We start from the raw sequence: 24,700 nt of genomic DNA on the forward strand, positions 1-24,700 counted from the left end.
GAAGACGGGGGCCGCAAATCATCATCCTGCGGGCCGCAAATGGCCCGCGGGCCGCGAGTTTGAGACCCCTGATTTATAGAAATACTAATACAAAGGAACATGTGAAGAAGTCTTAGTGAGGATATGTAAAAGTACAATAAGACTGATTTGTGGAGATTAAAAAAACAATAATCAAAAACTTGAATTTTTTTGCGCAGTTTAAGTAAAATATGTGGAATCGCATCAAGAGTGACCACAAAAACGTGTTATTGAAGTGGATTTAAGAGATTTTCCAGAACAAAGTCGCTAAGCAGGAACACCTGATGAATCATAATTAATTACACTGAACATGGGGCTTTTCATCCAAATGATGACACATGTTGTTGCTGAATGATTAGTTTGTGTTTTGTCATTAAAGCTGCCACCTGCGATGTGTTTTGTGCCAAGCCCGGCTCTTAAATACCTCATCTGTGTCTGCTCAGTGTATTCAAACAGTTTAGCACCGTCATTAATCCTGCCTGTAAGACAGACCTGGAAAACCGGGAATTTTCTGTCCATTAAATCTACTCAAAATGAGCTTAGAAGCAGCAGAATACTTTCCTTTTGAGTTCATTTGGGGTTTCATAATAAATTCTGCGCGGCAAGACGACGTTCTCCGATGTGATCTGCACCTTTCATCTGTAAAGGGTTCTGTGTCAGGCGTCTGCCAGCAGCGTGTCATTGCGTGAACTGTACCACTGCAGTCTGTCAGTGTTACCCGACACTTCTGGTGAGGTCCGTTTGAAATGACTGTGAAAGTCTGGAGTTGAAACAGGTGCTAACCCCATTTTCTACAAATGAGTTCAAACCGGAACGTTTGGAGCGTCTGCGTCTTTTCAGAGTTTCTACCTACCAGCTCTGTTATTCTGTAAATGTAGACCTTTCCTTTCTCCAGGCCTCCGCTGAAAAACATTGGAGCTGCCACCAGAAGGTTGTCCGTCACGCCGTCTCCGTCAATATCCATTGGGGCAATCTCACTGCCGTAGTAAGAGCCGATCTGAAGAAAGACATTAAAAGTGAAGAAATACATAGATCACACTGCTGCATGAAATCACGACCACATGTCTTTGGCCCGATCTGGATTCTTCCCTTCTCCCTACCCTTCCATATGAAGGGGCTTGTGACGTGGTGTCAGAAATATATTTTCTAATATCCTCCCCTCCAACCGAAGGATACAAACCCCTCTATTGCGAGGGAGTTCTACGTCAATCTGCGCCCCAGAGGAGAAGCGATTTTCTTCATGTGGGTGTGCTCAGAAGCACAGAAGTTCAAAGTTATAAAACTGAAGTTATCATCTATTTTCTGACCGCTGGTAGCTACAAGCTAACGTAGCTGACCAGTGACTATTGATGGTGTCATCGAGTGTTAAGCTGAATCCAAATTCTTCCCCTATCCCTAAAGCTTCTCCCTACCGCTACATTTAGCCCTCCAAACGGAGAGTTATGGAAAAATAGTCTTCAAATTTGGACATTACTCCCACCCAATGACATCATCATAAGTCGCTGGTCAGCTATGTTAGTGTTACTAGCACTTTGTTGTTGTATGAACTTTTTAAAGTTATTAAGCCGCTCTTGTTATGTATATTTGAGCACTGGAAGCTCCTCGCTAAAGCTAGCTAACTATTGTCGGCAACTATTAGTGATATAATCAAGTGAAAGAGACATCCAAAATCTGAGACACTATTTTTGGAGGGCTAATGCTACATAAGGGAGAAAGGAAGAATTGGGTCTTTGTAGAGGAAAATGTTAAACTATGATCACATCAGCCTCGGCAACTCGTGTTCAGTCTACCACTTCTGATGAAAAGTCTGTGTAAACCCACGAGAATGCTTCCAAGTGGGCCCCATATGGATTGAAAGTGGGCAGAAAATGTGGGCCCCAATTGGGTTTGTCTACAGTTTCCATGGTGGCCCCACCTGTGTTTGCCCGCATTGGCTCCGCTGCCCAAGGACAGCCAGTCTGGACGGCGACCCTGCTAGTTCTGTTGGACCATGGGCAGTGGAACAATGTCCATCAGACGACTGCTTAGCGTAACGAGCCAGCCCACCGAGAGCCCACTTAAGCCAAAGTGGACAAACCCAATTGGCGCCTACTTTTAAACCATATGGGCCCACTTGGCCTTATTGGCTGGGTCGTTTTAGGCTTTTTTATTTTCAAAACTCTCGCCTTTGCACATAGCTAAGCAAGCTTCTACAACTACTTTTGGGCTCTATGTACAAAATTCGTAGCCATTAAAACGCTCATTTAAAGTTCAACCAGGATGAACTTTGACCAATCAGGGATTCAGATTTGGCAGTGACGCATGGATGACATCCCATTTCATTCACAGAAGTGCCAATTGTGTGAAAATTGATCACGGGGGAGAAATGAATAATTGTGGGGTGTATCCGACTGGAATTCCATGACATCAACTCTTTTATATATCGGAGTAGAGCTGTGAAAGACACAGCCTAGAACAAGATTTGTGAAAATTTGCATCAAGCTTTTTCCAACTGTAGGTGGTGGACATGAAACAGCGTGAACACCGTGGGCCAAACATCCATTTAGTGTGCTCTTGAACTTGTGTCACACGCCCGTTGTGAACGTAGCTTTATTTGACTGATGGTTTGTTTGATCAACTCATGAAGAATTTGAGGAAATGGAACTCTATTTATCTGTTTATGGATTAAAAACATCTGCCTATAAAGTGTAAATACTAAAAGAAAAAAAAGAAAGTTTTTCCTTGAGATTTTGTGAGATCCATAAGGTTTCTTCATGAGCAAAAACATCTGCTGGTCTGAATGATTTTGCTGCTGACAGCGTGCAGTGTTCGCTGCTGCAGGATCACTTCAGACTCGCCGTCTCTGAGGAGCTGCCAGGTATGAGAGCAGCTGTCATCAGCGTTCTGATCCACATCCGTCTTGACCATTTCTACACTTTGCTTAGTCAAGCAAACAGCATTAAGCTGCCGAAAATTGTCTGTTGCTCTCTCAAAGCTATTGATTAACAGAATTCATTTTTAATTAATCTGAATGTAGTGAATTATTTTATTGTGCTCTTTTATGCAGCTTGGAATGCATTTATCCTTTTGACTTAAGATTCAATTTCAAAATAAAAGTCCTTTAGGATATCAATGTTTTCCAACTGCAAAAAGTGAATGACTTTAAATTATTTTTGGAAGTTAAATACCAAAAATAAATAAATAAATAAAAATAATTTGTGGAAAACAAAAAGGTAATCTTTTTGCTCTAGTTTTTCGAAATTCATTTCACATTTAGACTTTGTTGTAGGTTACAGCAAGAAACTGCTTGCTTTCTTTTGCAGAAAATGCTCATGGCAAAGCAAGTTTGCCAGCTGAAAGGTTTGCACCAACTAGTCAACAATTAGCATTTAAAAACCATAGCTAATACCATTAAACTCCTAAAGCATTACAGATTGATTGACTCCAGAGAGAAGTCAGCCTGCTGCAAACACTTCATCTAAAAAATGCATTTAGGTTGTAGTTAAAGGTGTTTAATTTCCAGTCACTTTTGGAATTTCGCTACCAAATGACTGTCTCAGTTACCTCCTAAACAACCAGAGTTTGAGGATAACAAACTTTGATGTCCTCAGGGTGTGACATGAACACCGCAGCTTCCTAATGAACACATTCCTGCACGCAGGCGACATGCGGGTTGTGGAAAAGAACATGTTTCCATGCGAGGGCTGGAGCTTTACCTGATAGCCTTTAAGTGAATGCAGGATGGTGAGGTTGCCGGAGTTCTTCAAAGTGAAGATAATCACTTTGCCGGTGTGATTAAATCGTGGAGCTCCTGCTACGAGCAGACGGCCACTCCTGGCTGACATCACAGATGTTACGGTATAACCTGTTTATGTGGAACACAAAAACATGCATGCTGTTATTTGATAGGTTTCGTTATTGTGCTGCTTTGTAACATTTTCATGTGCTGAATAAAGAATTTGTTCACATCCTTATCATGAGTTAGGGCAAATAAAAAAAAAACAGAGATTTTTTATGACTTATATTAAATAGAATCAAAATAAAGAATGTTCAGACACCATTTCAGACTTTATTTTGAAATCTTACCATTTTATGGAAATGGGAAAAACCACAGCCTTTACAAATTTAGAACGTTTTTGACGAAAAGAGTAGATCTAACCCATCACCTGACCTTGTGATGACATCATCAGAAGGGGACATCTTCTCTCAAGATGTCTTGAACACATTTCTATCACATTTAGCCCAACGGTAGGCCATAAGACAAGTGTGCATCATTTTAGTACTGATGCACATTTAATCTGAAGATAAACGCTCAACTAGGGATCGTAACAAGAGCAGTAATTATTAAGCACACAGAAATCTTCTTAGTATTAGTTTAAAAGTTCAGCTTTTACCTATTTGCTTCTGTGCCAACATAAATATGAAACCAGATCTACAGTACATTGCTGCCTGCCCCTTTAGTTCATAGATTAAATTCAGTTCATTTAAAATACTAGCTATGGTTGCTAGGTTCACAAAGGTGGATTAGTTTTACTTAAGGCTGCATAAGACTTTACAGCCCTGTGTTTGTGTCTGTATTAAGTGACTCATTTCTGTTTCTGACCTTTAAACTAGGGTAAACTCAAAGACCCCAGCCACGGAGCAGAACTGGTCAGTGGGACAGTTGGTACCAGAGGAAAAAAAAAAAATGTAAAAAGATCTACATTTTTTATTTATTTTTTTATAATCTGATTCTGAAGGAATTTTTATTTTGAAAAACTAGTGGATTCTCCCCACCACTTTTGATTAATTCTTAAAACATGTCAAGTCTCTTGGTCGCATTTCAAAAATCCATCTAGTACTTTCTTAAAAGGGCAGCTTAATTAACCCTCACAAGCTATCAATGTTAACAAAAAAAAAACATAATTGAAAAGTTTCTATTCTCAAAAAATAGTTGGTGAGAAAAAAAGAAAAGAGGCATAAACTTCAAAATCTGAATCTAACAGACAAAAACGAGTCTTTACTCCAAATATGAATTTATTTGTAACAGATGTTCCCACACACCAAAATAATGTATAATATTCAGTAACTGTGTCTAATATCACAAAGATGTTGCTAATAAAGTTGCTCAAATGATGGATTCACATTTATTATTAAATTAAGAAGATGTCAGTTCATATTTTTGTTATTGTATTTGTCAGATTTGCTGTTACAGTCGGATGAGGCTGAAGTCTGCTACATCACATTATGATGGTTTCCTACATGAATTAGAGTTTAAATACAGTTTAAAGCAGCTGCTAATATTATACAGAGGATGAAGATAAAATTTACCCCCAAAAACAAAGAGAAATGCAAACTAAAATAAATAAATAAATAATTAGATGCCCACTACTGAGGTTGTGCAGCCAATCAGAAGAGACTTGGCTTTAATGAGGGAGGGGCAAGAACCATCTTAAAAATTATTACTGGTGTGAATCAAAATCTATGACTAAGGTGAGGTTGACATAAAACTGCATCAGCTGACCTTAAATAAAAAAGTGAATTTCTAATTTGTTGATCCATCTTTAAGACTGTTTTTTGGAATATGGGCTCTCGAAGTTTAATCTAAAGTTTGGACTGATTTAGAGAAAAAAAAGTAGATCATCTAACAGAAAGCTGCTCTAGTGTTAGTTTTTTTGTTTTTTGTTTTGCCAGGACTGTATTTGTTTTAAATATAGAATTTTTTTTTCCACTTTTGATGGCTTAGATGAATTTGCTGAATTCATTCATACAGATGTTGGACTTTTAATCTCTTTGTGTACATTAATTTTTACTCTCCCATGACGTTCAGTTCTCCTCCATAGAAATCCTTTTTTCTAAATTTTCTTTACCCGCAAAAAGATTTTTTTTTTATACAGTGGATTGAATTCCATTCACAGCCAATCCCGTCAGTGACTGTAAAAGCAGAGCTGGGTGAAGGTGAAATGAGATGAGGGTGAATATGATGGGAAGCATACAAGTCTCGGGTGTGTTTTATGGAGACGGGCTGCAGCTGGGATAACTGGTGCTAAACCACAGGTCTTTACTTTTACAAGGACGACCAAATAAGCCTCTACGGGAACAAAAAAAAGATGTGAACAGTAACTAAGCACCAGTGGCTGTTGGCATCGATGTCGTGTTGCTCACCCAAGTATGCCCCATGGTTTTTGAGCTCCTCAGGAAACTCCTGCCTGTAGGACAACTTTGGAGGAACCACCTTCCCCTGTCTGGTTTCTTTGAGCACTGCCCCATTCCAGTCATATGCACCCACTGCGCCCACCACCGTCCCATCCTGTTGACAGAGGGACAGTGAAGTTAAAAACAATGATGCACAAAATTGAAATACAAAGTCTTTGTTTTATTTCAGCAGCTTTAGTTAACACAGCTCTAGTCAAAGATTATATAAATGTGATGCTTTGTGTTGAAAGCATAACTATATTTTTACATGTCTTAGCAAAAACATCTCAAGGGAAGAATAAACATCACTCTAGAGCTGTTGTTTATGGGAGGACTAACACAAAATAGAAGCATTAAAAACTAAGGTCATTTCCTCAATCTTTTCCTGAAGAATTCTCATTGTATATTTTTTTAAACAGGGCAAATTAAATTGAGTTGATATTTATTTAAACATTAAGAAGTCTCTACTAGCGTGAGAATGGGGCCTTTTTTTTTATTTTCAGCCATGTTTTCTTGGTATTTGTCATGTTTTGTGTGTTCCTCCTGCACATCAGATTCCAGTTTCTAATTATCTACAGATGTTGTGATTTAAGTTAATTACTCTCAGTGTGTAAACAAGTGTCTGGTTTTCAGTTCTTCATTGTTATCTGTGGTGTCATCTCTTCTATTTGTCTTTTGTTTCACTGTTTCTTCCATCCATCCATGCATCCATCTACCGTATTTTTCGGACTATAAGTCGCACCGGAGTATAAGTCGCAGGGGCCAAAAAATGCATAATGAAGAAGAAAAAACCATACATAAGTCGCACTGGAGTATAAGTCGCATTTTTTTCAAGTAATTTATTTTACAAACTGGTTGAAAAAAACGATATTACATCATCCTGGAAGGTAAGTTATAACATTCATAAGTGAATAGAAAACAGGCTGAATATGTGTCAACACATATTCACATATTAGCATCATGAAAAAAACGAAAAGGTGTAGCATTTATATAACATAACAGTTTTATTTAACTATAGCCTCAAGAACTCATCAACTTTGTATCTTTACTGTAATTAATTGCACGCAATCTCACTCCATATCACTAAATCCCTTAAATTCTTCGTCCTCTGTGTCACGTCTGAATAACTAAAGTAAATAAAGTAATTGCATAGATCACCATAAGAGGGCACTCTAGACTTACGGTCCATATCTCATCATTAAAAATTCGTATATAAGTCGCACTGGAGTATAAGTCGCAGGGACATTCAATCTATGAAAAAAACCGCGACTTATAGTCCGGAAAATACGGTATCTATCAATCTCTATTTCTCCATCCATTCATCCATCCATGTTTATATATCCATCCATCCATCTCTATATCTCCATCCATTCATCCATCCATCTCTATTTCTCCATTCATCCATCCATCTCTATGTCTCAATCCTCCATCCATTCATCTCTATATCTCCATCCATCCAATCATCTCTATCTATCTATCTATCTATCTATCTATCTATCTATCTATCTATCTATTCATCTATCTATCTATCTATCTATCTATCTATCTATCTATCTATCTATCTATCTATCTATCTATCTATCTATCTATCTATCTATCTATCCGGCCATCTCTATTTATTGATCCATCCATCCATCTCTATATCTCCATCCATCTCTCCTTCCATCCATCCATCCATCTCTATATCTCCATCCGCCCCTCCCTCCGTCCATCCATCTCTATATCTCCATCCATCCATCTCTATATCTCCATCCGCCCCTCCCTCCGTCCATCCATCTCTATTTCTCCATCCATCCATCTCTATATCTCCATCCATCCATCCATCTCTATTTCTCCATCCATCCATCTCTATATCTCCATCCATCAATCCATCCATCCATCCAACCATCCATCCATCCATCCATCTCTATCTCTCTATCCGTCCCTCCCTCCGTCCATCCATCTCTATTTCTCCATCCATCCAATCATCTCTATTTCTCTATCCATCCATTTCTATATCTCCATCCATCCATCCATCCATCCATCCATTCATCCATCCATCCATTCATCTCTATTTCTTGATTCATCCATCCATCTCTATATCTCCACCCATCTCTCCCTCCATCCATCCATCCATCCATCCATCCATCCATCCATCCATCCATCCATCAATCCATCCATCCATCTCTATATCTCCATCCGTCCCTCCCTCCATCCATCCATCTCTATTTCTCCACCCATCCATCTCTATATCTCTATCCATCTCTCCCTCCCTCCACCCATCCATTCTTCCATCCATCTCTATTTCTCCATCCATCCATCTCTATATCTCCATCCATCCATCTCTATATCTCCATCCGTCCCTCCCTCCGTCCATCCATCTCTATTTCTCCATCCATCCATCTCTATTTCTCCATCCATCCAATCATCTCTATTTCTCTATCCATCCATCTCTATATCTCCATCCATCCATCTATCCATCCATTCATTCATTCATCCATCCATCCATTCATCTCTATTTCTTGATTCATCCATCCATCCATCTCTATATCTCCATCCATCTCTCCCTCCATCCATCCATCCATCCATCCATCAATCCATCCATCTCTATATCTCCATCCGTCCCTCCCTTCATCCATCCATCTCTATTTCTCCACCCATCCATCTCTATATCTCCATCCATCTCTCCCTCCCTCCACCCATCCATTCTTCCATCCATCTACATTTCTCCATCCACCCATCTCTATATCTCCATCCATCCATTATCTCTATTTCTCCATTCATCCATCCATCTCTATTTTTCCATCCATCCATCTCTAATTCTCCATCCATCCAGTCTATCAGAGGGTCACACACACACACACCTAGGGGCAATTTAAACTCTCAACCAACGAATGAAGCATGATTTTGGACTGTGGGAGGAAGCCGGATCACCTGGAGAGAATTCATATAAACTCCACATAAGAGTTCCAGCTGAGATTTGAACCAATGACTGAACCACCATGCATCCCTCTATGTCATCAGTTCCCTGACAAATCTCTATTTCTCTAGCCATCCATCCATCTCTATATCTCCATCCATCCATCCATCTCTATTTCTTGATCCATCCATCCATCTCTGTATGTCCATCCATCTCTCCCTCCATCTCCATATCTCCATCCGTCCCTCCCTCCATCCATCCATCTCTTTTTCTCCATCCATCCATCCATCCATCCATCTCTATATGTACATCCATCCATCCCTCCCTCCTCCCATCCATCCATCCACCGATCTCTATTTCTCCATCCATCCATCCATGCATCCATCTCTATATCTCCATCCATCCCTCCCTCCCTCCACCCATCCATCCTTTCATCCATCTCTATTTCTCCATCCACCCATCTCTATATCTCCATCCATCCATCAATCCACCCATTTCTATTTCTCCATCCATCCATCCATCCATGCATCTCTATATTTCTATCCCTCCCTCCAACCATTCATCCATCTCTATATCTCCATCCATCCATTATCTTTATATCTCCATCCATCCATCCATCCATCCATCCATCCATCCATTTATCCATCCGTCTCTATATCTCTATCCATCCATTATCTCTATTTCTCAATCCATCCATCCATCCATCCATCTCTATTTTTCCATCCATCCATCTCTAATTCTCCATCCATCCATCCATCCATCCATCCATCCATCCATCCATCCATCCATCCATCCAGTCTATCAGAGGGTCACACGCACACACACCTAGGGGCAATTTAAACTCTCAACCAACAAATGAAGCATGTTTTTGGACTGTGGGAGGAAGCCGGATCACCTGGAGAGAATTCATGTAAACTCCACAAAGAAGAGTTCCAGCTGAGATTTGAACCAATGACTGAACCACCATGCATCCCTCTATGTCATCAGTTCCCTGACAACTTACAGTATTACAGGTTAGACAGCTGAATTTAACAAACTTAAAGAGTTACTCGCTAGGGTTTATAATATGCTGCTAATTGTTTAAAAACTGCTAAATAATTTAGTCTGTTTATGTCAAATTATGTGTTTCAGAGGATTTTTGGTGGATTGGAGACATTATTTTTCAATGTTAATCACTGTAAAATAAATAAAGGAGACAATTACTGCACTTCAATATGATAACGAAACTCTTTCAGCTCATCCAATAAACACAAACGTTGAACCTTAAATGATCTTTGTAAAGTATTCTTTCATCTCTTTGTTTTTCTACTCTTCATATTTCAACTGTCAGTGTTTAAAAATTTAATTTAAAAATGCTGAAATTACATCCAACACTAAAATTGGGCATTATGCTGTAATATTTTGCATGGGTGATTCTCTGTGCGCCTTCGAGTTTTCTCTGTGCCACACAATACTGCCGACAACACATTTTCCAGGGCATTAACTGAGAGCTGGAAGACCTGCAGATCCCTACTGAAAGACGGAATTGTGTGCTCACCACCACTGCACTACGTCACTCTGTAACAGCAGTGTTATGCCAGTGTGGTTATCTGTTGCAGCCAAAAATGGTCGCCATGGCAAAAAAGGATAAAACCCCAAAACAGTTTACCCTCAAAAACCAGTGCGGCACAAATCTACCACAGTTACATGCAGGGACTTAGCTCCTGTCTTAGTGGGAGAATAACTCATACATTTCCTGAAAAGAGCAGCATTTATTTATTCAGAGCATTTCCTGAGCAAACAGAATTCAGACTACAGTCCATATTAAGTGGTGTAAAGTATTGGAGAAAATTGACTTTTTCACTTTACTTAAGTTTTTTTTTTTTGGGGCGGGGGGGCTACTTTGTACTTGTACTGAGTATCAAGAATATAAGCAACTTTTACTCTCTACTCAACTACATTTTTGATTAAATATATGTACTCTTTTCTCCACAACATTTGAAGGAACACTTACCGTTACTCGATACATTGTGATTGTGTGCAAAGAGTCTGCATCTTTATCTACTTCACCATGGCTGGTTTGTTGGGCGGATTAGACGATATCGCCATCTGCAGGGTACTGAAGTTACTATATGCTATTTATGAGCTAAATCCAAGTATTAATCATAGATCGTATAAAGAGTGGGCGGGGTGACATGGGGGCTGAGGGCGACCAGAGAGGCTGGTGCTTAGACTGAGCTATTCCCATTGACTCCCATGTTAAAATCATCCTGAAAACCTTTACTAAAGTTGTCCTTAAAGGTTAACCAAACCCTAAATCATCTTTTTTGTTTGTTGATCTCTATAAATGGGGGTTTGGTGTCTGTTGGTCATTGACGCATTTTTGACAAATTAAAATAAACTTGTTTAATTCTTCAAAAATGTAGTCAAAAACAGCCTGTGTGGTGCCCCCTACAGGTTTAATTGAGGTATTACAGTTGAATTTTATGATTGGACAAACCATGTAAGTTTCCGACGTCTGACGTCACGATCTGCAGGTGCTGTAATGATAACAGTCCTGCCCCTCAGCCCCATCCCTCGGACTGGATTTTCAAATTCCAGCTGTGGGCGGAGTCAGTCTCCAACTTCACTGTTTGGTTACCATTTAAGGCTTAACACTCCCCTCCCTGCATCTGCTGGTTGTGAGTGTCTTTTTAGCAGTATTGGTATCATTTTCACACTAAACTGAGCTAGAATAACTTCTAAGATCTTTGAGAATCAGCTTTTTGAAAGCTATCCCGACTTTACCTAACAGTTGCTGGGTTGGCTTAAGCAACCCTGTGGCCCGAAAGGGAATCGTTGGATGGATGAAAACTGACATTACCTTTCATCTTTGTATCTTTGAAGTTAATCAGTTGCATGATAAAAAGCCTTTTCAATTTTCTTTTTAAGAAAAGAAAATGTTACTTTATGGAAAACTGCTGACAAGTGGTTGTTGTGCCTCACCAGGAGCACATAAACCTTCACTGGACCTCGTCTCCCCTTTGCTCAGTCATTGCACAGGCTTCCTGGGGTATTTGTTTAATAGTCTAAGAGCGTGCACCTTCAAATACAAATTGTTTCTCTGTGTAAGTGATGGACAGGAAACATATTGGAGGATGAAACAAGTATAAAAAATGGATTGATGGAGTCTGGAGTCAAAGAGAAGTGCAGCGTGTGCAGATGCAAGAGACATCTGCAAAGTATGTGACATAAGCCTCCTTCAAAGTTGGCACTAATAACACTCAGTAAAGAACATCTGGGCCCCGAGGACTGCTTTGTAACTTTAAAAGACCAGCATTCTTTCCAAAACATTATCACACTCAACAATTAGGCTGGCATTGTTAAGCATCTCTGGAATCTGGCTTTGTGGATGCAATTTCCAGGCATTCCTGCCACTTTGTTACAACCCCACCCCATAAATTTGCTTTCCCTATGACACTGGATACATTTTTAAAAAAAATAAAAGCAGTTGCATCAGCAACTTTTAAAAAAAGCAGAAAAGAATGAATTATTTGACTTTATTTCTTGGCTTAAACATCCTGTACAGTTAAGGGGATAAAGCTTATCTTTTCCTTCCAGCTGTGTCACCCTGAAAGTCAGGACATGAGCAGCTATCTCCTGCAAGATGCAAGCAAAAGACTTCCAAGTAAGTAAAAGATAAAACATATAATTCAGATGCAGAACTGCAGTAACCCAGGTTGGCCCTTTGACTAATATGTTTCCTGAGGGGACTATCTGATCATGGCTGCACAGTTGAGGTAGGAGAAAGTCATGTCTGTCTGTCTATCGGGGGCTCTTAAAACTGGAAGGTCCAAACCTCAGGAGGTGCGGAGCTCACACCTCAGGAGGGGGTGAGGGTGTTAAATGGCACGCTGCGAGCAAGAGTTATGATGCACGAGAAATTAAGCCAACGTGTGTCGTTTTCCCCCAATGGGAGACAGCATCAGGCAGGCTCACCTCCACGTTGTGGGCGGAAAACCCTGCTTGAGACATCTGGAGGCCAAATGCCGTCCCATTCTTGCTGGTCCCTATGTAAACAAGTCAGTTTGCAGACAAGATGCAAAGAAACTTCAGTTTCTAGCAGCAATCATTTTGAAAGTATCATCTGAGTTAAGAAGATTAGACTACAACCAATGAGGTTTTATATACTGAAATGTACAAAACATGGATACAAATGAATGTTAAAAGTCTAAACTCCTGCTTTATTCTTTATTGATCAGATAAACATGATCTTTTCCAACCTTCTAAGCTGAAGATCCGTTCTCCCAGCGCATCCACAATGTCCTTTAGCGCCGACTCATCGGTCACGTTAAAGAAGTGTTTGTCGTCCGGGTCGCTGGCTATGTATTTGATTTCATTGAGGAAAGCTTCTGGATTGATTCCTCTGCGGTTGTAGTAGCCAAGCACCTGGGAAGTTAAAATATATGTCAATATGTGCTTTAAGATCTTGGAAAATTTGTGTTTTAACAACAGTTAAATATAGCAGCATTAAGTTGGTGTTTCTTTCCTCTAAACGTGCCAATTCCATCTGGTTTTCTACCAAATGACTTCACTTTTTACCCAGGACTGCCATGGACTTGAATGGCACAAATCAGAAAATAACAGCTCTTCAAATGGAATGTTTTCCATTAACTTTTTGTAGTTTTGACTTTGATTTTGTTCACTCATAAAGAACTGCTTTAATATAACACCATCACATCGTTAAAGTCACACTCCAGTCTTCTTTTGATCCGTTTTCAAAGCGTCCCCAGTGGAATTTTAATTATGATAAAGCTGTTTTAAGTCAAAATCTGTCATTTTCTATGACATAGTTTTAGCAGTAGTTTATAAAAAAAATTACCTCCAAATTGGAATTGTTTGTAGGTGGTAAGCTTTATCTCATTTCCCATCATCCATTTGTTTACACTTGTTTCTTTAAAAAAAAAATCATAAATAAAATACTATATGATTTATTTTCCCCCATAGAATGCCATTTTATCACTCAATCCAGGCTCCGATTATCTTTCAAGGCAAAAAGATTGATCATTTTTTGTCTGTACAGAAATCCTCATTCATTGGGTTTTTTTTCGACACAAAGGAACATTTTCTGTGCTAAGGTTTCTGAACGGATGCCTACCTAATTCAGCCTTGCTGTAGGAAAATCTCAAATGTATAAGTTTCCACAAATCAGCATCTTTCTTTGATTGAATCTTCATTCTCCGTAAACTGTTTGCAGCTGGTTTGAAGTTTGTGATAAAGATTTTCCCTATAATGTCAAAGTGAAGGTTAATAACCTTTTAAAGTGTGATGGATATATAAAGAAAAATAAAATGACACAACCATCATAGACGTGAATCCATCGTGTCTCCAACTTTCTTATCTGGGTGTGTGAAAGAGTCGAGAGTTTGTCGCTGCATATTAGACACGACTACATGCTACATAAAAACAACTAATCCGTATGCAGAGGAAGAGTCACAGTTTTGTCTGTAAACAGCAGCTTTTTTGTTCTTTGAAGTCAAAGGTATTACTGGGTTTCCTCACTGGGTCTTTTCTCCCTGAATAAACTTTCCAAATATGTCTTATTGTTTAGTTTTTGTTGTTAGCTTTGCGCTACTAGCTTAGCAATCAAGCCGTTTTAGTCACGTCACCAATACGGATGTTGTGACGAGAATCCGGAAGTTTTTAAAAAATAAAACTTCATTCAGGATTAGAAAATAAACTGAACAGAAATTATCCATTTCTGTTTGTGGCCCGGTACTAAGTGACCCACGTATCAGTGCCGGACTGCAGCCCAGTGTTTGGGGACCACTGCTCAATCATGAGAAAAATGCCACTTGTTAAAAAGACCAACAAAAACCACCATTTTCATTGGAGTGGGCCTTTAAGGTTAAGAATGTTTATCAGACCCATAATTCACATGCAAACCAAGTTAGAACCTGTCAAAAATCAAAATGATACTTTCGACTTTCAGACTCACAGCAATGGCATAGCGGGTGATGTCGTCTTTCTCGCTGTCCTCAATGGCTTGTTTGAGATCAGCACTGTCATGTGACTCTCCATCAGTTATAACTATCATAACTTTTTTGGCACCACGTCGTCCTCCCTGTTTGAACGCTTCCGACCTGCAAGGATGTGCATTTGCATGTTCGGTAAATAGTCCGTGGAAGCAGGTTGTGTGTGAGGCAGTGCTGCTCATCGGCATGCACAGACGACGTACCGTGCTGTGTTGATGCCAAGGGCTGTGTTGGTCTCCTCCCCACCCCGCTGGTTGATGCTGCGTGCCCTTTTCACCACCTCCTCCACTGATTTGTAGTCACTGAGTTTGAATTCATGGACGACTTTTTCGCCATATTGGACGACACCGACCTGGATGGGTGGATGGATGGAGGAGAAAATGTCAGCGTATTCCATCTTCCTCTTCGTTTTATTTGATACTATACACACCTGTATTTGACCTGGTCCAACATGAAACTTCTGGAGAATGTTGATAAGAAAAGCTTGTACTTCATACCATGGATAGATGGAGTTTGAGCCATCGAGGACTATTACTATGTCCATGTAGGTTTCACATCCTTAATCAGAGAAAGAGAAATCGTTCTAATTGTACCTCCGTTTTTCAGAACATTTTTTAATTAATGTAAAGCTTACTCTGAAAGGCAGGAGCAATGGTTCTGGAGAACTTAAAGCTTGCATTCACTCTGGAGCAAATCCCAGTGCTGTAGTAAGAGCTACCACATTCATAGGACCACAAGGGCCCACAAGCCTGAAATACAAGAGGAAAATGTAAACAAGCAGCATTCAAGGTTGTGGAACGGTCCCTTATTTGACAACTTTTTACACAGAATCTTACAGGAGCGCTATCAGGCGTTCTTACCACGAAGCTGTTGTCTTTCGGGTTCGACGTCAGAGTCATTCCCAGCCTCATCTTGTCCTTTCGCTCCGACACGTTGGTCAAAGATATCCTTCCTTGAGGGAAAATGAATTTTAAATTAGAGGTGCTTCGACGCGCACCGTCACATATGCACAATTCCCTCGAGGCCAAACACAGCTGCTGCCATCTGGGTTTGTTATTGCTCTCTGCCCAGTCAAAGCGGTGTCCACATCCTCACGTCTGAGTGTTTACCGTGGCCCACCGACACAACACGTGCAACCCGTATGAGGAGGGAACTGTGTGGCAAAACACACACGGCTGGAAATGTACATAAACCTTTGAGAGAATGTGGAATGGCTGGTATGGGAGCCACACGTCTGTCGTACACATGTCACTATGATAATGACAAAAAATTCTATTCATGTAAAAAAAAGAAAAAAAAAAGAAATCAAGAGGTTTTCTTTCTTTATTTTTTTAACCAAGACTTTATACATCAACTGGGTCTTAGACAGTCTTTAATTATGCAATTAAGACTGAAAATGAATAACACATGTCACAATAAACTGTGACAGTATTTGTTTGAAAAAAAAAAGACCAACAATACTGCACTGGAAACCAAGGACCTCCCACCGCTTTAATGGGAGTAAAGTTGGTAAAAGCTGCATCTCACAGCTTGAGCTTCTAGTGATAAACATTAATAATGTGTACAATATGACATCTGCTGCTTCTCTGATTATATTTGAAGAACTTTAAAAACATTTTCTACAATAGGCAACTTTTGATATTATCTGGCTCTGTATGATGACCATAGAAGGAGACCTTGTTTTTTTTTAACAGGGTTAAGTGGTTATTATCCCTTGTGTTATTTTTCAAGAATATTCAGATCAAGCTGAACTTTGTTAGGCCACGTGTCTCTGTTGCTGTATTCATTTTATCACATACTGTGTTGACCACAGTATATGGTGTCCAGGAACAACATCGACCATACATAGGAACAGGACAGAGTGAGTGTGATATTCTTCCGGCTCCTATGAAATGAAGTCAGTTAATTTTTTCATGCTACAGACACCGCCATTTTGGAGCCAGATGTCGTCAATGGGCAGTGATTGGTCCAACCACTCTCGCTAATCAGGAGCTTGTTGGAAGGCCACACCCCTACTACTTGAAAGTGAGGTTACACATCACCTGTCAATGAAAAAAAATGTGAGCGTTCTATGTTAAACCATCTATTTTTATTGAAACATTGGATTAGTTTATGACTTGAATAACTTGAACTACAGAAAATATATCATAAAAAGATATCAAGAACATGTCAAAAAAAAGTATTTAGAGCAAGAATGGTTATTGTGATAAACATAATCACTGACTAATAAGCGTTTATTTCTTCATAGAAATCTTTGGGATTTCAGGTTGTTGGAACTTCCCACGTAGAAGACCAGAAGGAAGGGGTTACTCAGTGCAGTTCTCATATACAGTCAATGGTAAAAATATCTACTTTTTAAAATTACTTTATCATGGAGTCATGGAGTTGCCAGATCCTAACTTGGCAACTGTTGTCAAAGGCGTGGTACACCCTGGACAGGTCAGTCGCAGGGCCACACAATTACACATCCAAAGGGACAATTTAGAATAATCAATCAATCAATCATGCAGGGGTGCCCAAATTCAGGCTTCGATGGCCGGTGTCCCACATGTTTTCTAATCAACCTGCATTTGAAGCCCCTCATTGGCTTATTGGCAATCTACAGCAGATAGGGCAGAGTTTCTGAAAAACCAGCAGGAAGCCGGCCCTTGAGGCCTAGATTTGGACACCCTTGCTATAAAGCATGTTGTTGAACTGTGGGAGGAATTTGGAGTTACCGGAGGAAACCCAACAATTGCACAGGGAGAACATGTAACATTTGAACCAAGGCTTTGCTGCTGTGGGACAAGAGTGCTAACCACTGTCCCTCAATGCAACCCGACATCACTGATAAATGTGTTGGTTGTTGTCGTCTCTACAGTTGTGTACTTATTTGTGTTTTTCTGTGTGGTTTCAGTTAATAGCCGCAGATGTCAGCAATAACATACCTAAATTGAGCTTTGAGCAGCCATTGCCGTTGGTCCGTTTGCTCAGTGAACATTTGTAAATGTCCCCAGTCTGGTAAGGTCCATTCATTTCATAGGGAGCTCCGACTAGCAACCTGAAGAGAAAAAGGGGTTAAAATATTGCTTTAATTTGACTTTTTCTTTTTTTACATATTTTTGAATGTTGTCCTCTAACAAGTATCATGACCTGAACAGTTACTATCATAACTTCTGAAAATAAATAAATAAAAAATAAAAAAATATTCTAAACCCTTCTAGGTTAATTTGTATTAAACCCTCTGCCTTCATTTTTGTTATACTACAGATTTTTAAAAAACTTTTAATTGTGTCAAAATTGAAAAGACCAAAATAGGCTGACTGATATTTTTATGTTCATCTCAAACTCTTCTAAGAACACACGAGCAGAAAACATCCTGAACTTTCACCTGAACATTTCATAAAACATCCTGTTTAGTTTTAGCTCCAGTGATTCATGATTGTTAAAACGTTAGGATTCGTTTTTATTGGGTTATCTTAACCTGAAACCAAAAGATTTGTCCTATAAATCCACAGAGGAGATGACTGCTGTACGGCTTGGAGACAGAAAAGATAGGAGGCAGAGATGAAGATGTTGAGGATATATTAGGGAGTGATGAGGATGGATAGAATCAGGGATGAATTGATCAGAGGGAAAGCCCACATTTTAATGTTTTGGAGACAAATGTAAGGAAGCAGATTGAGATAGTCGAAACATGTTGAGAGAAGAAAGAGTGATTTAGTGATTAAGCTAAACTCTCCTGAGGTTGGAGCTACAAGGAGCCAAGATGAAGACAAAAGAAAAAGTTCATCAAGGTGGTTGGTTAGATGGAGGTGGAGGATTTGTTGTGGCGACCTCTAAAGGGAGCAGCTGAGAAAATGGAGGAGAGATGAAAAAAGATTTTAAAAATAATGTCTGAAGTGCTAAAATTCACAAATTATCCTCATACCTCAACATATACAAACCAGTACTTGCACTTGCACCAATTCAAAGTTTTATGACACCCATAATAAGTAACTGCAAAGTGGGAAAGTTTGTGCAGATTCAACCAACCTTGTCTCCTTTGGCTGCACATTGATTATCTTTAAAATCCAAATCTTTAAGTTCAATCTGGCAATCACAGATGCCAGGATGACTCAATCCGATTGCATTGAGAAGTAACATAAAACATGAGGAGCTCTGTTCAACAGATCTAACAAATGGACGTCCTTGACGAGCTGCTCTGAACACTTCTGTATGATTTAACTTCATATTTCTTTCCTAAATCTAAGCTAATGACGTACTTTCAGGTGGGAACGGAATCAAATGTATTTCATATTTCAAAGTCTAATTATGTAACTTATTTAACATCAACAACCTTCGGGGCTTCATTATGGAATTATTGATTTTGCTCTAGCTCATATTGCAATAATGTTTTCCAAAATCCATTTCTTCAAGCATTTGCCTGAACACAACAAGCCTTTGGCTCCAATTCTGCTGACAGAATTATGAAAAATTATCTTAAAAATGCAGCAAATGACACCCATGAGCACTCTTCTAATGGGATAATTTGGAATTTAATAAATAAATAAATCAAAAATGTTAAAATTAAGTATTAGTGTTTACTTGCCTCATGTTGGTCTTTTAAAATGAAAGGAAAACATATGTTGCATAAATTTCAGAAACAACACAAAGACATTCCAACATAAACCTTTTCTGAGAAGGTTTCCTCCTCAGAGTGCCTTAGGCTGCACTGGCTTTCACTCTCATGGTATCATATGTTCAACATACTAACTGCCAGCATTTTTCTTTACATTTCATGACTGTTTGTGTCTCCACATTCCAGGCCATCCTCCAGCCTTTCCTCCACTGCTCTCCGCCTCCTGGGATACATCATCAGTTCCATGGCCACCGTCCGCGTCTGCACTCAGGGAATTTTCATCTGATCTGCACTTAATCTCAGCTTGTCAGGCAACATCTCAAAGATTTTTTATTGTTACAGTATATTAAAACTATCCCATCATTCAATAGATCTTGTTTTTGTCCTTCTGTGATATTTTCTTGTTAAAATTATGTAACAAACTGTCAATTGTGGAGTGATGAGTAAACTACTGAGCCTATTATGTTTCTCCTAGAGCCAGTAAATCCAATTGATCGGTCATGGATTTAAACAACAGTGAGTTCTAAGCTGAAATCAAAGGGTAAAGAGCAGGCACGGAACTCCTAGTTTAGTGGTGTCCCAGAGGAAAGACACTCGACACCACTTTATAGCTAAAACAGACGGCGGCCCATCCACTGCAAGGTCAAAGCCTTACAATTAAGGCTGAGCTTTACTGGGAATCTCTACATTAGAGTGATTCAGGCAAGCAACCATAACATTTTAGTAGAATAGCTTTACTTTTTGTTATTTTTGTTTTGTTTTGGGGGGTATTTGTTAAATTAGACTTGTAACATATTTTTGAAAAGTACTGAAAATACATCAGAGTAGGAGTTTAAAGGGAAATCCCAGACACTGACACACCCAACTCTGTGCTGTGTGATTAAGGGACAACTCAAAATCAGGAAAAAGTTACAGAAAAGTGGATGAAGAAACATATTTGGAAAGCAACAATAAAGCAAAGCGTGCTGGGAAAACTGACTCCAGAAAAGGAGGAATCCAAACAAAGCTGTTGATGGACTCATGATCTGAACAGAACAGAGCAAAGCCAGAAGCACATGTGAAAGGGAAAGTAATGACTAACAGATGAGTGTCAATCATAAATGAAATATTCAAAGAAGTACATGCAGAAATAGAAGATAATACAAGGTGGAGGAAGTTGAGTCACTCATCTTAACATGAAGAAAAATAAATCCATAACACAAAAAACACTCAAAGGCCAAATCTGAATTCTTCCCCTACTCCTCCAATTGTAGGGGCATTTGGAGGGGTAGTGGTGTCCAAAATTGATTTTTTTATTATTGGGACAATTTAGGGAGACTTATGACTGTGTATCCTTCCGGTGCGGGGATGATCTGAAGAAAAAAACGCCTTTCTTCACTTGGGTATGCTCTCAAGCACAGAAGTTTACATCTAATTGCAAGTAATCACTTTTTGTTTTTGCACAGCTTTATAAAACTTTATAAAACTACTTTCTGAGTGCTAGCATCTACGACCTAACATAGATGACCGGCACTTCCATATTGAAAGGTAGCGATGTCTGAATTTGAAGAGACTATTTTTAAAAAACTCTTTGTTTGGAGGGCTAAATGTAGGGCTAGGGAGAAGCTGTAGGTGTAGGGGAAGAATTCAGATTCAGCCTAAGAATCCAGAAGATCCACTAATGCTGCGGTCATAAATACAACTGCCACCGCTGATTTCATGCCGTCATCCAGCTTTCTTCAAAATCATTGGCGTGGTCATGAATGTAGACGATGGTGACACTCCGGCTGCCACCAGGTAACAGCACAGTGGCATTGTGGGATATGTGAGCTTAAACAGTATAAGTTGTTAGGTTAGCAAAGAAAACATATAATGTATTATGATACACCCCAAAAACTTTATGAAAGCATGCAGATCAATAGGAAACTCACTTGAACCTTCATTCAGTCATACACCTGCGTGATTTATATCCACCTGCTGAATACTTCATCAAGGACACTTGGAATGATTTTTATTGGTTGGTGGTGTTAGTTTCAAAATATGCTTTGACTGAAGTTCAAAGATGGCATTAATATAAAAGAAAAAATCAATCACCTTGGAATCAACATGAAATTCTCTTTTTTTGTAATTCTGGGTTCAAATATTCATGCATATGGATACTGCACAACTAGTGGAGCCAGTTAATAAAATAATCTTGCATTTTGCAGTGCAATCCCAAATTCGGCATGGATGTAGCTGAGGATGCTCTTTCAGAAAAGCATATTAGCCAAAAGAAAATCCATGATTTTAAAATAAATAGATATATAACATAGTATATAATATACATATAACTGTATTCTGGAGGTACCCCTCAAGTATAAATAGACATTTTGTTTAGACATTGAATATATTGTGTATTAATTGTGTGTATGGCCGCCATCTTTACAAATGGCTGCCATGTTGGATTTTACTTGTTACTAACATGCTTTTCCAAAAGGTACATCTATGCTAAATGTGATGCTTGTCCCACAAAATGCACTATTTGTCTGAAATATCAACCTACCTGGCTCCGCTAAACTTTCCCATGAGTATCATTAAAGCAGGTCCAACCTTTTCTAATTTGATCAAAAGAAAATTAATTCCTTTAAAATGTATTGTATTACCTTCAATGTTTCCTTTCCACGACAGCTTTGACCTGATGTGGTTATACATTTAAAATTCTTCACAAAATCTTTGATATACCCCAATGATTTTCACATGCAACCCATTTAGAAACCGACTCAAAGCGAGTCTGATACTAAATCAAACCCAGTTTCATCATTTTAGACACTAAAATGTTCTTTACATACTCATTTTTGCTTCTTCTTGTTTCATTTTCCTGGTACATAACTTTAATCTACAGGCTCTACATCCACGTTTACATGTGCAACATAAATTCAGGGCAGATTTTCAGACGGCTTCAAACTACATATGATTTTAGCATATTACAGTACTGAAGACATGTTTAAACAGACTATCCCTGCACATAAAAGACGAGCTCATATGGGAATTACCTTTAGTGTTATTGCTCCTGAAGCCAACGTTTAAAAGCTCACGGACTCTGGAAATGATTTTACAACAGTGACTCCTGCAGTGCTTAACATTTCTATTGCAAGTCTTATCAAGAATATTATTCCAGTTGTCTCTGTGGGCAAGAAGAGAAACTGCAGCTTAAGTTCAGGTCAGGACACATGTACCTTGATGAAAAGAAACTATTGTTAGATTGCTGACTTTGGATGCCATGAATTCTATGAAAGCTGTTCAAATAATGGTGTTCTCAGCTCATTGGGGTCAGTTGCTACGGCATGTGTACATCATCAGTGCAGGAATTACAATAACACGGACATTCCTTCTTTCCCTAATAGGAAAGCAGAACATTTTCTACCATGGTTACCAGAGAATACAGACATTTGGGGTTTTGAGGAAGTGCCGTGCACAAAACCAGACAGTCATTAATGTGGTAATGTTTTTCATATTTGGAAAAAAAAGAGAGGAAAATGCTGTGAAACCACATTTCTGCCCAAGCACAAGTGTGCTACTCCAACTTTATGCTGTCTCATGTCTATGCACACATCTATATGTATACTGTACGATCTTGTTAACAAGAACTCACATAAACTGAGATAGTATAGAAACAATGACCACTACGCTTGTCAGCATTTTATATATATATATATATATATATATATATATATATATATTTCTAAATCGATGTTGCAATCAGGTATGACTAACGTTAAAAAGAGAGGAAGTTTATCGACTCACACAAGTATACAAGAAAATAAAATAACACCAAAGGTGGGTGACTGGTCACATTTTTAAAAATGCCGAACAAACAAGGCGATCTAAATGCAAGTTTTTCAGCAAAATCAGCATTTTTATCACTAGACGCTGCATGGTAGAGGCTTTAATACAAAGCTGGTTAAAACTGGACCTAACTAAAACATCGGTCGGTGGCCACCCAGACATATTCGGAGGTCATGCAGTGACAGTGCTGTGGCAGGAAGACAACTCTCAATAACTGGCAGACAGGAGGCCCCAAGATCCCCAAATTCCTTAAAGTCCAGTAATTCAAGGACTTTCTGATGTTGAAATAAAAATTGTGGAGGATCCAGCCCGCGGGGCGTAGTTTGGGGAACCCTGGCCTAGAGGTCACAATTTCCTCTCGGGTCTATCAACTCATGAGCACAACTGTAAAGGATCAAGTCAGACAATCCAAACACTGTTTTTTTAAATGTTTTTATCTTAACTTATTTTCTTTCTTTTGTTTTAAAGTGATGTATCTGAGAGTAAACATAGCACTAATACAGCAAGGGTTCAATTGTGAAATTTAAATTCAATTGAGAACTGTTTTGTTTTTAACTGCAATACTTTTCTTGCGAGAGTTGAAACTACTATAACATAGAGTCATAAAGTCCCGTTGTGAAAGTCCTAATTAGAGTCCCTGCAGTTTATGATGGTGAGCAACGATAAAAGGTGCTAATAAGGGAAAGTTCAAGACTCCTCTGAGGTGACCTGATTCAGCTGTTGAAAAGTAAACAGTGGAATTGTGAGTGAAAGATTTTTGTAGAGTATGACTGAAGTATGCGGGGTCGTGCATCCTGTCAGCTTTTAACGCCCTCTCCATGCAAGTTTGGGGTTATATGGCTTTTCTAAGTTCCCCACGGAGAGTGGTGGAGGTTTTTTTACTATGATATAGGGGAAATGTGAGGAAATAACACATTCCTGGAATTGCAGTCATTTCAGAACTTAGTAGTTTTTTGAGGAGCATTTGATGAAGAACCAAAAGACCTTAAATGTCTTTTTTTTTCATTATTTTAAGGTAAATATTCTTTAAAATAATTTTGTTTTACTCAAGATGTTTAAAAACTTCTAAAAAATGGTAATTGAGAAAAACTTGAATGTATAAAAACTTTGGAAAAATAAAAGCATAGAATAAATCAGTATTGTTTTCCACTTTTCCTTTATTTGGTCCAATAAGCATTTACACCTTTCAAAAATTTTAAAAATTTTACTTTTGAAGAGAGTCTATAATTTGCT

General features: G+C 38.9%; 1 protein-coding gene across 1 annotated transcript in view; it reads right to left on the reverse strand.

Annotated features, from left to right (window-relative positions):
- The window catches only part of itga11a (integrin, alpha 11a), a 68,820-nt gene that overhangs the window by 28,544 nt on the left and 15,576 nt on the right, over nt 1-24,700 (reverse strand). The window contains exons 3-13 of the mRNA XM_024296171.2: nt 17,991-18,103; nt 15,924-16,015; nt 15,698-15,812; nt 15,494-15,621; nt 15,267-15,415; nt 15,027-15,171; nt 13,312-13,477; nt 13,028-13,098; nt 6,142-6,286; nt 3,714-3,862; nt 872-1,015 (exon numbers count right to left, since the gene is read on the reverse strand). Of these exons, the coding sequence (XP_024151939.1) occupies nt 872-1,015; nt 3,714-3,862; nt 6,142-6,286; nt 13,028-13,098; nt 13,312-13,477; nt 15,027-15,171; nt 15,267-15,415; nt 15,494-15,621; nt 15,698-15,812; nt 15,924-16,015; nt 17,991-18,103 (1,417 nt within the window). The remainder of the gene's footprint in view (nt 1-871; nt 1,016-3,713; nt 3,863-6,141; nt 6,287-13,027; nt 13,099-13,311; nt 13,478-15,026; nt 15,172-15,266; nt 15,416-15,493; nt 15,622-15,697; nt 15,813-15,923; nt 16,016-17,990; nt 18,104-24,700) is intronic.

Source organism: Oryzias melastigma, linkage group LG3 (assembly GCF_002922805.2).
Source record: "Oryzias melastigma strain HK-1 linkage group LG3, ASM292280v2, whole genome shotgun sequence".
NCBI lineage: Eukaryota > Metazoa > Chordata > Actinopteri > Beloniformes > Adrianichthyidae > Oryzias > Oryzias melastigma.